The following is a 13,193-nucleotide window of genomic DNA, read 5'->3' as shown; positions in this document are numbered from 1 at the left end:
TTCAAGTTTGATTCAAATTGTGATACAAACCAATGATTAGACGAAGGGAAAATCGGTTTGTATAACAAACTGAAGACACTGATGAAGGTAAAATAACACAACCCAAGCATCACGATGTGTATTCACTACTATTACTATATATAATGGATATCATGTACATAAAAAAGTAGTTGTTCGTGTTAGTCAAATCAAGGCCTTATTTAAGGCACTTCTAACCCAAATATACATAAGACCATCTTTATTGATGTTCCTTAGTAAAGCCCTTATGAGGGAAAATGTGGGAATTGAGAAGGAAAAAGCCCTTATTTAAAGGCTGGTCTTTACTTTCTACTGAACAAAAAAAAACAAAAAAATAAAAAATCTTTAGTTAAGGGACAAAGTCCAGTCCCTCTAATAATGATGCCTCTAATAATGATGCCCTAAGACAATATCCACCACCACAACTCGATCACCATATGAGAGCTAAACTTTCCTCAACTTGATCCTTATATTCTCATGGACTAATAGGCGTTTGTAATTCACTATACCATCAAGATGGTTCTGTCTCTTGTTGTGCTTTTGGGGTTTAATTCAATTTGAAAGAAAAAAAACCTCAAAAAGTAACGGTAATTAGTAAAGATAAGTTTTCATAGACCCTTGGAGCCAGGGAGGTCAATCCACTGAAGCTGAGCCTCGACCTCTCCACATTCGACGTGTCTTAATCTGAGAACGAGATCCTGGACGAGCTTACCGTCGATCCAAGTGACTTTAGACTCCTCGGCTAGACAGTTGCGACGACTTGGCTGAACCGTGGTGACAATGGTTCCACTAGGAAGTCCGTCAAGTTGCATCCTTAAAGCGTCAATATAGGGCTTTATCTCGAACTCTGCATCACCCATCTTGTCGTCCTTGCTAAACACGTCGTAGTCGTACACCGTCTACATATACCACACGTGGTTCTTTTATCATCAATATAAACATCATATCATAAAATTTTAAAAATATGATTCAGTATGAAAATATATATATACCAAGAGGACGGTAATGCTGGGGTCTGTGACGGAGAGAGTAAGATCTTCATTCCATTCTGGATTCACGTCTTTGTTAATGACACGAGTCTTCAATCTCTGCACGAAACAAACATTAATTTGAATTATCTGTACTGATGGATATTTGAATATTCGATGATTGTAACAACATATATGACCTGTTTGCCCATTTTGACAACGACGTAAGGATCACTGCTATTGATGTCACGGACGGCGAGATTGACGCCACGTTTGACGCGGATTCTAAGGAGTCCCAAGAGATCGTCCATTAGTGAGCTTGTCCTTGCCGGACCTGTCGTTGTCATTTATATATATTGCTCACTCTCTACGATCTTTTGTCGAGATTCTACTGCAACACGGTTTAGATCTCAATAATTTCTGGTCTCAGAAACAAACTCAAGCTTAATGTTGCGGGGAGCGAAGCTTTTGCGTGGGAAAGAATAGCCGGCTAAAGACTATGTATTTAAAGGGTTACCTAATTTCACAATGAATAGACGACGACCGGGAGTTTCGGTATCCGGTGCTAACGATTAACGTTAATTTCTGAAACCCAATTTTAGAGATCGCTAAAATTTCGTTACAACGTAATGTATATATAAAAATAAAACACCCAACTATCCGAATGTTTTACTTTTTGTCTAGAAGAAAACAAACTGTAACAAAATTGGCCTATACTCACTCACTCACTCCAAGGAACATATGTTTGCTCATTCAACGCTGAGGTAGGGACAAGAAGTGCTTCACTGGAATAGCTTTCGCAATCTCTCGGCTGATAGAGACGCTCGCTTGTTGTTTGGTTCCAACACTAGTGCGTGTCTGAAGTCTGCACAGTTCAAAATTAGGAAAGAAAAACAACGTTTAAACTTTGTTTTGTTTATTCTTTGACGAAATAGAAAGATATCTGGTTCTTTAAAGCTTACCATCCATGGCTTCCTTGTAAGCGCCTAGCATTTCCCTTGCGGTCCCTCTCCGTAAGTAGGCTTTCACATTCTGAAAAAGAAAAAATACTATTTGTTGAGATTCCAAGGCTCTTACAAGAGAAACTAGCTTCTGCGTTAAAAGAAAGTTACCTTCTTGTCGAGAGTGATGGCTCTGGTACAGTCTTCTTCGGCTTGAAGAAAGCTGCGTGTTTAGGATTTTAGCAAAGTCAATGTCACACACAAAGATCTCTCACTCAAAAAGGGGTTCTTTATATAATTAATTAATTACCTCCCAATTTCAAGATATGCAGCAGCTCTGTTATTGTAATAGGTACCATTGCTGTCATTTAGCTTAATAGCTTCCGAGTATAGGCCAATAGCTTTCTGCCACTGCTTCTCTTTAAATGCTTGGTTACCCTGGTGTGTACAAGGACAAAGAGATAATAATAAATAAACTAAAAAAAACATAATGTGATTTTGCTAAAATGAGACCAGTAATGTAAATTATTTGACCTTCTCTTTGGCAATTTCAGCTGACTCTTCTGGGCTGATAGTCTTTTTAGATGATTTGGGACCTGCAATAACGCTGGAGTTCTCTTGCAAAGATGCATACATTGTCTGCACTGTATCTAATAAAAAGCGGTCACCACCATGTCTTGCTATGAAAGACACTGAGACAGGGCACTTCTCGTGATGTCCCAGCGGCACAGTCACCTGAATTATCAGACCAATAAAATTGTTAAGACCCACATATAATATGTGGATTGTGTTTGCAAATATTGTCTGGTAAGTGGTCGCTTTGTTGTTGATTTATCTGAGGGTCCAGAGACTAAGAGAGTGAGATCTAACCTGACAACAACCCGATATGCTGGCAATGCTAAGTAGACTGGAAGCTCGGTTTTGATAGTCTTCAGAGATTATCTCTTTGCTACCAAGTTTTAGAGGCAGAGTTGGCATTGTTGGGATAACCAGAATGCCATCATCCTTGATTCACGGGAAACACATAAGCTTAGTCAAGAAACATATAAACAAAGTCGCTCAAGTTGAGGACATCGCATGGAATAGCAGGAATACCTTGAGAAGTGAATTAATAGCAGCTCGCGTCTGGTTTCTGATTGCATTCAGATTCTCAATCTCTTCATTAGTTAGCTCCGGGTTCTCACTCAGTTGTGAAGAAATCAGAGGATCAATCGCTGGCTTCACTGTGTTAATCCAGTCCCCATGGGTTTGAAGAAACTCGTGCCTACAATACAAGCCTAGATTGTTATATAGAATGCTCTCATCCTCTGATGGTGAATAAACAACAGGCACCACCTTTGAAGAAGCTGCATCACATTTGCCAGTAGTTTCGATGTAGGGACCTTCGTGCTAGTGATGGCTTTTGTTCTAGCGAACTCTTTCAAGCTAGGAAGTTTAGATTCGAAATAGTTCTCCAGATTCTGATGCTTCAGCAATTGTCCTACAAAACAAAACAAAGGATAACTTTATTATAACAGGATGTATGAAGGAGATGGAGGAGGCTAAGGAAGAGTAAAGGGCATACTTCCGAAAAGCTTTTCAGCTGATTTGATCACCACCTGTGTAATCAAGTCCACAGGGATCTTTAACAGTTGAAAATAGTCATCAGCTAGTATGATTTGTCTTGGATTCCGTTGTGTGGCAAATGGAAGATGCAAGAGTACATAGCCAACGCGACGAAGGGTGTTTGGATCGCGAGCAAACCATCCTGAAGGCAAATATCTATTGATCAGAATCACAGAATCAACCTAATGCTCACATAAAAATAATAGTGCTAAATGTAAATTGTCACATGAATGTGAATCATCTTGCCATATAATGTATATAACAATCACAATCTAGTATATCTAAGATCCAATTCATTCTACCACAAAGGTCTAATTCGCACATGTGTATGCATCCATACCAACAGAGTCGAGACTAGAAGATACTGGTATGATCCCTGTGTTTGGAATCGCCCCATGGGAAGATTTGAATCCAAGAACGCCACAGTATCCAGCAGGCACTCTTACCCCGCCAACTGTGTCGATGCCTACAGTGATGCAAGTCATCAGAATCATATTCTTATGAAAATTAAACCAGAACCAGTAAGTAAACGGTTGATATTTTAGAGATGGATGACCAATGAAAAGACAACCATATAAATTCGTATGAAACTATCCTACTATGTAGCCATAAGCGTCTAAATCAAGCAATCATATTAGAGGTTCAATAAGCTAAAAATGAGCTGTTAGATTATAATATATTATGCGTATACAGAAAAGTTGGGGTGTGATTCTCTCTTGGAAGGTATCACGTCTCTAAGCCTTCACTATCGCGTTTACGATGAATGCAGAAGTTTTCTTATTTATGGAGAGAGTATCTTGTTTAGAAACGCAAATGGTGGTAGCTTCGATCAAATGTCATGTAAATACTAAACATGCTTAGGACTGGTCCAGGAACTTCAAAAAGGAATATAACTGTCAAAACTTAGGTCTATCTTGCACCACGTTCTCCTAGGGTGGAAAAAAGGTAACCACTGAGCTCACCTAATGCAAAATCCACAGCGGTAGTTGCTACGGCAATAGCAGCTCCACTACAAGCGCCACCAGGAATACGATCATGAGCAGCAGGATTTGTGGGAGACTCGTAATGCTTGGTTTCTCCACTGATACTGAAGAAAACAAAAAAAAAAGGAATTACTTATCTGAAATTCCGATATAGGTAGAAAACTACAAATTAACATAAGAGAGAGAGAGAGAGAGAGAGAGATCAAACCTGAAGGAAAGTTCATCAACAACAGTTTTGCCAACACAAGTGGCTCCACCATCAACGAGAGTTGAAACGACAGGAGACGTTGAAGAAGCAGGTTCATGCGTCCTGACCCAATCTGGATGACCAAAGCCAGTCACGTAGCCTGTAACATCGAATCTGGAAAAACAAATTAAAAATGAAAAAGGGAGCAAATTGAGCATCATTTTAAACCCATGATTAGAAGCAAAAACTTCATACAAGAGAATGACTAAAGGAGTCTAGTAACATATATCCATAGTCTATTAAGTGGACTTGATGGACGACACTCACTCATCCAAAGATACAACTTTTCTTAATGACCTATTTCAATCTCATCCTATCTCTCCAAAGGTGTTTGATAGAAGACGAAGAAGTAGCAGACACACAAATTTGAATCTACAGGAAACTAATTTTCAGATATAATTCTCCTCCAAATGAATCAACTTTAAGTTAGGGAACAGTCCTAAGAACTGAGTCAACGCAGATTCCAATTTTGACTATCCAGCGAAAAGATTCTTCATCTAAAATCCCCAAACCTTCACCTAACTCTATAAACTTATATGGAGTCGAGAGGAGTGGAGTGGGGGAAACGAGTTTGCGGTGGACTTACAGGTCGGAGATGGCGAAGGAGAGACCGGTGAGAGGGTGAGGTGCTTTGGGAGGAGCAGGCGGCGGCGGAGGGAGGAGCAAGAGCTTATCGATGAAGGCGCCGAAGTCTTCTCGGATGGTTTTCTTCAGCTTCTTAGCAGCTAAGAGAATCCCGGCGATGCCTAGACCTAGAAGCACCCACAGATTCGAAGCTTGAGACGCCATCGATGACGTTCGTTTGATGCGCTTCTATTGCTGCTCTGCTTAAGATAAGAGAGACGGACTCAAAAAGAAAAAAAACGAGTTTTCATTTGTTTTGTTTTGCGTGTTGCGTTGCGTTTCCTGAGGTTACTGGCGTTTTACCAAAAAAAAAAAAAAGTTTTGAAATAAAAATTTTAAAATTTATATTATATTTAAAAATAAAATTTTGTCAATTTTTAGTTTTTATTATTTACTAATAATATTTGATTTTGAATTATCGTTTAATTATGTAATAATATACTAATAATAGTAATCATGGTTAATTCTAAAGAGTGTGTATTTTTATAGGTATCTAAAATCTTGTGAAAAATTGTGATGGTTCCTCAAAGTTGTCTTCTTATAAAATGTTGTATCTCTTCACTATTAAAAGATGCGACTACTTAAAAAGTTGTGTATTTTCTTTAATAAAAATTGCAGCTATTTAAATTGAAAAGATGCGACTTTTCAAAGAGAGCTTTTCAAAATCTATAAATAGTCTATGTTTATACTTTTCTGAAAATAAAATTTTCGCTAATCTAATTAATACTATTAAAAGAGGAGCAATATTTATCGACCATGTTTAGACTACAAAAAAAATTATAACAGTCTAACTAAAATAAATACATTAATTATTATCGCATAATGTTTTTTTAATCTAACAAGTATCTATTAATAATGAGATATTATTCGATATGCAACCGATTCCTACATACGTGCAAAAGAAAATTGGTTTGATTAAATATTTATATAAAAAACGTTTTATGTTTTAAAAACATTTGAAAAAAATACTTAGCTTTTTTTTTTTTGTTTTTATTATGATTCCACATACAAAATATATTAAAAACAAGTTTTTTAAACAATTTTAAACAAGTTAAAAGTTGTGATATAAAATAAAAACATATCAAGACTTAAAATATATGTGTATTTAAATGTATAATGTGAATACTAAAGATAAAATTTATTCAAAAATAAACCAAAAGTAATATATAAATTGTAATAAATTATAACAAAATAAAATAATGTTAAATCACATCAACTAATTTTGTTAATATATTTATAATCCATATGATCATTTGATCTTTTTATTTTTGAAAATAATTATTTGTAACTTTGAATTAGTTATATTTAACTTAATTAATATTAAATATACATCATGCCTAAAAACTAAGGAGCTAACTAACTAATTTATTATTTTAAACTAATGAATATAATTTAATTAATAAGAAATTTAATAATAAATTAATTATATTTTAATTATTAATGTGATAAATAATGATATTGAATCATTTATTAGTTCAACCGATAGCCAGATCCTAGGTATTAGCTGTTATTATGGGTTTTATAGGAACTTTAAATATTTCTTTATTAAAAACTAAATCGGATTATATATGAGACCACAAAATTTGTCGATTTAACAGCGGGTCGGGACGGATTTTAAAATACTCAATATAATGTTTCATTTATAACATCCAAATGAAGATACAATAAAAAAATACAAATTTATATCAAATAAATTTAGATTGTTTCGAAAAATTATCCTGCGGTTTGAAACCGCGGATCAAAATCTAGTTGATAATTAATTCTAAAGGTTGTGTACTTCATTTAATTTGAAAAATTATGTGTTTTCAACAATTAAAAGTTGTGTCCTTTTATTTTAAAATAACTGTTTATATTAAAAAAATGTGACCATCTATATTGAAAAGTTATGACACTTTATATAAGTATTATTTAAAAAAGCAACATTTAAACTAGCATATGTCCATACCTTCTCAAAGCATAATTTTACTAATGCCAAAGCATTTAAACTAGACAGCCATTCACCTCGAGATAAAATGATCTCTCTGGCTTGGCCTGGGAAGATTGAAAAGAGTCTCTATCATCGTCTTCTTGTCCTTCCTTTGACATATATAAAAATCTCGTGTTTTGCTTAATGGGTTATCTCTAATTCTTTATATATTACTATGTTTATGTCTTTTTATAATACCAAGTACTACAAAGAAAATATTATTACGATCAGTTATGTCTGAAAGTTCATCTACATTTTTACTTATTGGTCTTAGCTATATATTTCATAGTTTTTGTAGGTTTATTATAAGAAAACAGTTATGTCTTTTCACTAAAAACTGAACTCTATTGTTTTTGAGAGTTGTGTCTTTTTATAAAAAAAGATCTATTAGTTTTAAGAGTTTAACTTTTCACTATTAAAAATCAATTAGTTTAAAAAGTAGTTAAAATATCTCAATAGATATATTTTTACAATTAATTAGTAGTTTTAAGGGTTGTGTCTTTTTATTATAAAAGACAAACTAATAATAAAAATCTCAATTAATAATAAAAATTGAGTCTTTACAATTTATGTATTTTCATGAAGAAACTGAACTATATTTTTCGTGCAAAAATTGAAAATTTATTAGTCTTAAGAGTTGTCTCTTTTCATTATAAAATAAATTAGATTAAAAGATACTTAAAATATTTCAACAAGTGTCTTTCTACTATTACTATGGAGTTATACACGAGTTCTAGGAAGTAACGTGTGAAAAATGCGGCGGTATACACGAGTTAATTTCGCTCCTGAAACAGGGCCTAATCCCCACGAAACCTGAACCCGAGAGAAGTAAAACAAATGATTTGATGTGAGCCATTGTTACTATGGAGAAAGGTACCAAATGTTTTTCTAAATGTGAAAACCAAACAGAGCAAATTTTTGTCTTTACGCATAAACATCATGCTTCTAGTGCCTACAAGATTCATGCATTAGACAACGTTTTCCACATGTCTTCAATTTCCTTCAACTCGCTCACACTTGGTGAGACCTGCATCACTTTTTCATACAGTTTCTTAGTACCCGATTCATGCTTGGTCGATAGTTCCTCTAGGACCCTCTGCAAAACGGTCCACAGAGAGACCACGTTGCTTTTCCATGCATCTTCATGTTCCTCCGGAATTTTAGCACAGTCGAGAAGAATTGACATGGCTGACTTGAGAGTCTGCAAAAACAGATGCAAAAGGAAAGTTGCACTAGTTTAGCAGTCGCATTGCACAGTAAATAAAAACTCATATTGATTAGAATTTACCTTAGGGATGGGTTGCATGTCGTACATGTCACAGTAATGCGAAGCCATCTCTATTAGACGGGACGAGAAGAGTAGGTGGTCAGTCTCGGGTCCTGCAATACACTCCAATGATTTTCGAAAATATATCTCTGCAACTCTAGCTCCCTTGCTGGCTTTACTCGACTTGCTCTTCTTCAAATATTGTAAGCAAATACGTCTCTGAAATACAGAATAGTAATCGTAACATTGTGAAGCTTCTGTTCTGCATGTTTCTTTCAAAGTTGTTGATTCGTATATACGGAATGCTTTTTGGAAGGCAGCTTCCACTGTTCCAACCACCGCTGTGTGTACTGATAATAGAAGTGCGTAGTTGGTATAATGCGAACCAAGCTCCTTGTAAATAACCTGCTTCAGTTCATCATCGTCTGGATAGGCTTGAACACCACTCATCGCTTCCTCGTAATAGGATGATGCCTTCATCAAAACTTGCATGTAGGCAGGTGCCCCCTTGGTAGCTAACTGTTCGGCTCGAATTGTTTCCACTCGACCTAGACCGAGGTTGGCTAGTACAGCGACCCTGGACGGGGGAAAATTCTTGCAGGTTGCCAGAGCATTACAATACGCCGTTTTAGCTTGATCAAAATCTTCCTTGTCCAAATATTTATCCGCAAATCTTTGAAAAACCCGACTACTACGTATAGTAAGAGGAGACTGACGAATCTTGCCTCCTGGAAGCTCGAGGAAAAGCTCATCATCCTTTCGGAAAAGCTGAAGAGAGAAAGCTAAGAGCTAAGAAGAAGTAAAAAACCCCAAATTCCAACTACGTAGTAGAGAATAATAAGAATTTTTTTACCCTATAAACTGTACGCTCTTCTTTGCAATGCAGATGCAGAAACCGAAGCACTTTAAGCCCGTGATGCAGAACCATACCATCGGCAGATACGATTCCTTTTTCTGAAGGTATCTCAGATGTCTTCAACGACAAGTAATCAATGACTGTTCCCTTCTCGTGATAGCAAACGGTGACTTCTGGCACGTTTGCTATCACATTTCCAATCCAAGCATCCATCCACGTCGTGGCATTGGTAAACTGAAGCGAAAAAGGTTAAAAAAAAATTATCAACCAATTTGGAAATTAATTATTATACTAAAAAATAAGAACAATGTACCTTTTCATCCCACAAATGCAAGCTTGTTAAGCCATTTTCGCTTTTAGCCAGAAGCAACTCGTTAACAACGAAAAGTGTGAGCCCCCGAATTCGCAATTTAGTAGATCCTGCATGGTTGGCGGCGGCTCACTCTCTATCAGTGGGTGACTATTTGGATCACAACGACAGGACTGCACCAAACTCAGCGTCCTAAAATTACAAAGCAAATTTGCTTCATCCACATTTATGTCACCTCTGCATGAAGACAATATAAACATTGACACTTTTCAGTAGACGAAAATGTGTAAACAAAAACAAGAAAAAAAAACGTACAGAGTAGGACTCAACACGATGGTATCGCCAAAACGCTGCACAGCTATAGAGAATTTATCGTCTGAGTATGATGTGGCAAATAGTTGCTTGAGAGGAGCGAGATGGGCAATCACGTTCGGCGGCTGGGATTCGCACTCCACTAAAGCGTTGACAACAAGTTCTTCACTAGCAAGTTCTAGTTCGTAAGCAACGGATGTACCTTCTGCACATTAACATACAAAATTGTTAATTTTGCAACGCAAATAAGTGATGTTACATCACATATATATATCCTGGAGGTGTGTGGAAAAAGCTACCTCTTTTTGGAAGATGAAGATCTGTCTCGGTTGGAAGCATGTTGTACCTTGGAGGATTTACTTTGCTAAAACAACTGAAAGTTGGAACTGAGGTCGGTTCCTCTTTGAGGATTTTCATTGATGTCACCGGGGTACTTTTATTTTTCTTCCTAGTCATCTGCAATGATTAGCAAAACTGATTGGAGTAGTAAGCTTTGCCACACTCTCAACAGATTCATACTATATGAATAATCTAAGGAAAGTCTCTGCAATGTTAAACCCAGATTGAGAAAGACATGTAAGCAAGGCCTAACCTTCCAGATGCGGGAAGAGAGAAACAGGCGCACAGAGAGAGAGAGAGAGAGCGAGCGAGTAAACAACTAGTTGCTTCACTTTTTCTTTCTTCTGGGAAGCTTTTAAAAACCCTACAAGACTGAGTGAGACTTAGGTTTATAATATTATTGGGCTTTGGTTGGGTTCAAGTACGTGTAATTTATTTTAATTTATCTACAATCATACAATTTAATTAGGGCTGCGCAGAAGTAAGTGGTTCGGTTTGGGTTCGGTTAGTGTCAAATACCCGATCGGTTTTCATTAGTTTTTATGATGCATCAATACAATTAAAACATCAGACATTTTTCGGACATCCCTTTGGTTTTTTAAACTATTTACAAGAGTGCCATTATCATTTAATTTTAATTAATAAGTTATAGAAATTAGTTATAACAACCAAATAAATTGCAGACTCCACCTTATTTACAATCGAAAATATATGGTAAGTTATAATATGTTAATTTTTTTGTATTTATTGTCCACCTCAGAATATATCAACTATTCTCAATATGTAATCCTAATTAAATGAATAATTGAGTACAGATTTCTATAAGTATAATAATATTACTATAATAGTATACTTATTTGATATAATATTTACCAAACATTTAAAATAAATTTAATTTATTATTATGTTCTTAGTAATAATATTTTCCAAATTAAAAAGAATAAAATCAACACCGGATTAGTATTTATAAATATCTAAACAATTCCTATATCTTGGGGACATAAAAACTAAAACCAAATTAAAACCAAAATAAAAACCAAATGGATATCGAGATAAACAAAATAAAATTTATATATTTTTAAAATGATAAAATACTCTAAAACTATTATCTATAAACTGAACTACACAGAAAAAAGGATTTTCCTACTACTTTTATTCAAACATTTTGAAATTATTTTTAATTTCTGCTAGAATAGAATCACCTGAATATATTTTTAACCAAAGTATCTATTATATGATATAATATTTACCAAACATTTAAAATAAATTTATTTTATTATTATGTTCTTAGTAATAGTATTTTCCAAATAAAAATAAAATAAAATCAACACCGGATTAATATTTATAATATCTAAACAAATCCTATATCTTGGGACAGAAAACTACAACCAAATCAAAACGAGACTAAAAACCAAATGGATATCCAAATATTCAAAATACAGTCTATATATTTTTAAAATATTTATTATATTTAATTTTAAAATGATAAAATATATCTAAAATACTATCTATAAACTGAACTACACAAAAACAGATTTCCCTATTATTTCTATCCAAAATATATGAAATTATTTTTAATTTTATGCTAAAATAGAACCACCCGAATATTTTTTTATCCAAAGTATCTAAATTTATCCGACTTATCCATTATTTTTTTCTGAAATTTCAAAAAACATCATTTTACCCTAATTACTCTAAGTTGTCCAAAAAAGAGAAGAACCGGGCCATAGTCGAATTGAACTCGAAATTTTAATGGTTTTCCAAACCAAACCGGAAACCAAATTAACCAAACCAAAATCAAATACAAATTCATAAATAACCGAACAACTCTTATATTTCTACCCAAAAGATGAATTTTTATACTATTTTTTATCCAAAATATTTAAAATTATTTTAATTTTCTGCTATAATAGAATCACTCGATTACTCTTTAGCTAAAATATCTATATTTATCTGAATTTTCCGTTATTTTTCCAAAAATTCGATCATTTTTACCCCAATTACTCTAAATTATCTAAAAACAAGAACCGGACCATAGTCGAATTGAACTCAAAAATTTAACGGGTTCTTAACATTGTTATTCGAACCAAACCGAAAACTAAGTTAACCAAACCAAAATCAAATCCAAATTCATAAATAACCGAACGATTCTTATATTTCTTGAATCGAAAAATGGAAATCAAACTGGAATGAATCTGAAAACAAAAAAAATACAAATTAGAACCAAACTGAAAACCAAATGCGTACAAACATATTAGTGAGCAAATAAATAGGGTAATAAATATGTCAACAAAAATAATCTCCCGCTTCCTAAGCGCGGATCAAAATCTAGTTTAGCTTTTAATAGTATAGATAAAAAAAATAAAAAACAATTTTTTTTTAATTAGATAAATAACTAAAACTAATAAAAATAAGAGTTATCCAAAATTAAAAATATTTTTCAAAATTAAGTGTCCGAGAAAACCAATTGCTTCTTAACTCCGTTTTAGTTGTTTGAATTTGTTAGTGACTTCAATGTAATAATTAATGTAAAATAAAATACTTATATTTAGCAGTACATATGTATACATTTAAATTTATATCATTAGAAATTTTTGTTAATTTATTTCTTTTGCTTACCATATATTAAATTTAATTTAATAAAATAAGATAAAATTTTCTTAGGTATATAATTATCAAAAGTAGAATAAATCATATTTTTTAAAAATGTGATATTAAAAAAACTAATGATTTTGAGATTAAAAATTTAAAATTTTT

The 13,193-nt window shown here is 33.8% G+C and overlaps 3 protein-coding genes across 5 annotated transcripts; all 3 read right to left on the bottom strand.

Annotated features, from left to right (window-relative positions):
• Positions 1-296: 296 nt before the first annotated feature.
• On the bottom strand, positions 297-1,440 carry LOC130504334 (protein C2-DOMAIN ABA-RELATED 4). Its single transcript, XM_056998949.1, has 3 exons — positions 1,187-1,440; positions 1,011-1,106; positions 297-917 (listed from the first exon to the last, which is right to left on the bottom strand). The coding sequence occupies exons 1-3, from the start codon at positions 1,331-1,333 to the stop codon at positions 627-629; spliced, it is 534 nt and encodes a 177-aa protein (XP_056854929.1). The 5' UTR covers positions 1,334-1,440; the 3' UTR covers positions 297-626.
• A 118-nt stretch (positions 1,441-1,558) lies between these two features.
• On the bottom strand, positions 1,559-5,648 carry LOC108856192 (outer envelope protein 64, chloroplastic). Its single transcript, XM_018629943.2, has 13 exons — positions 5,349-5,648; positions 4,724-4,876; positions 4,495-4,619; positions 3,873-3,998; positions 3,492-3,674; positions 3,263-3,407; positions 3,023-3,191; positions 2,798-2,932; positions 2,462-2,662; positions 2,238-2,365; positions 2,099-2,150; positions 1,949-2,018; positions 1,559-1,851 (listed from the first exon to the last, which is right to left on the bottom strand). The coding sequence occupies exons 1-13, from the start codon at positions 5,549-5,551 to the stop codon at positions 1,769-1,771; spliced, it is 1,773 nt and encodes a 590-aa protein (XP_018485445.1). The 5' UTR covers positions 5,552-5,648; the 3' UTR covers positions 1,559-1,768.
• A 2,530-nt stretch (positions 5,649-8,178) lies between these two features.
• On the bottom strand, positions 8,179-10,800 carry LOC130504336 (uncharacterized). Of its 3 annotated transcripts, none has more exons than XM_056998950.1 (7): positions 10,690-10,800; positions 10,397-10,553; positions 10,101-10,302; positions 9,789-10,022; positions 9,473-9,709; positions 8,641-9,387; positions 8,179-8,553 (listed from the first exon to the last, which is right to left on the bottom strand). In XM_056998950.1, the coding sequence occupies exons 5-7, from the start codon at positions 9,686-9,688 to the stop codon at positions 8,314-8,316; spliced, it is 1,203 nt and encodes a 400-aa protein (XP_056854930.1). In that variant the 5' UTR covers positions 9,689-9,709; positions 9,789-10,022; positions 10,101-10,302; positions 10,397-10,553; positions 10,690-10,800; the 3' UTR covers positions 8,179-8,313. The 3 variants fall into 3 exon arrangements, with proteins under 3 accessions (XP_056854930.1, XP_056854932.1, XP_056854931.1); XM_056998952.1 differs by having other exon boundaries at positions 10,101-10,299; XM_056998951.1 differs by having other exon boundaries at positions 10,397-10,571; positions 10,690-10,748.
• Between the last annotated feature and the right edge of the window lie 2,393 nt (positions 10,801-13,193).

This window comes from Raphanus sativus, unplaced genomic scaffold (genome assembly GCF_000801105.2).
Source record: "Raphanus sativus cultivar WK10039 unplaced genomic scaffold, ASM80110v3 Scaffold1503, whole genome shotgun sequence".
Taxonomy (NCBI): Eukaryota; Viridiplantae; Streptophyta; class Magnoliopsida; order Brassicales; family Brassicaceae; genus Raphanus; species Raphanus sativus.
The sequence above is the reverse complement of the archived record's forward strand: the minus strand, read 5'-3'. Positions and strand labels throughout refer to the sequence as shown.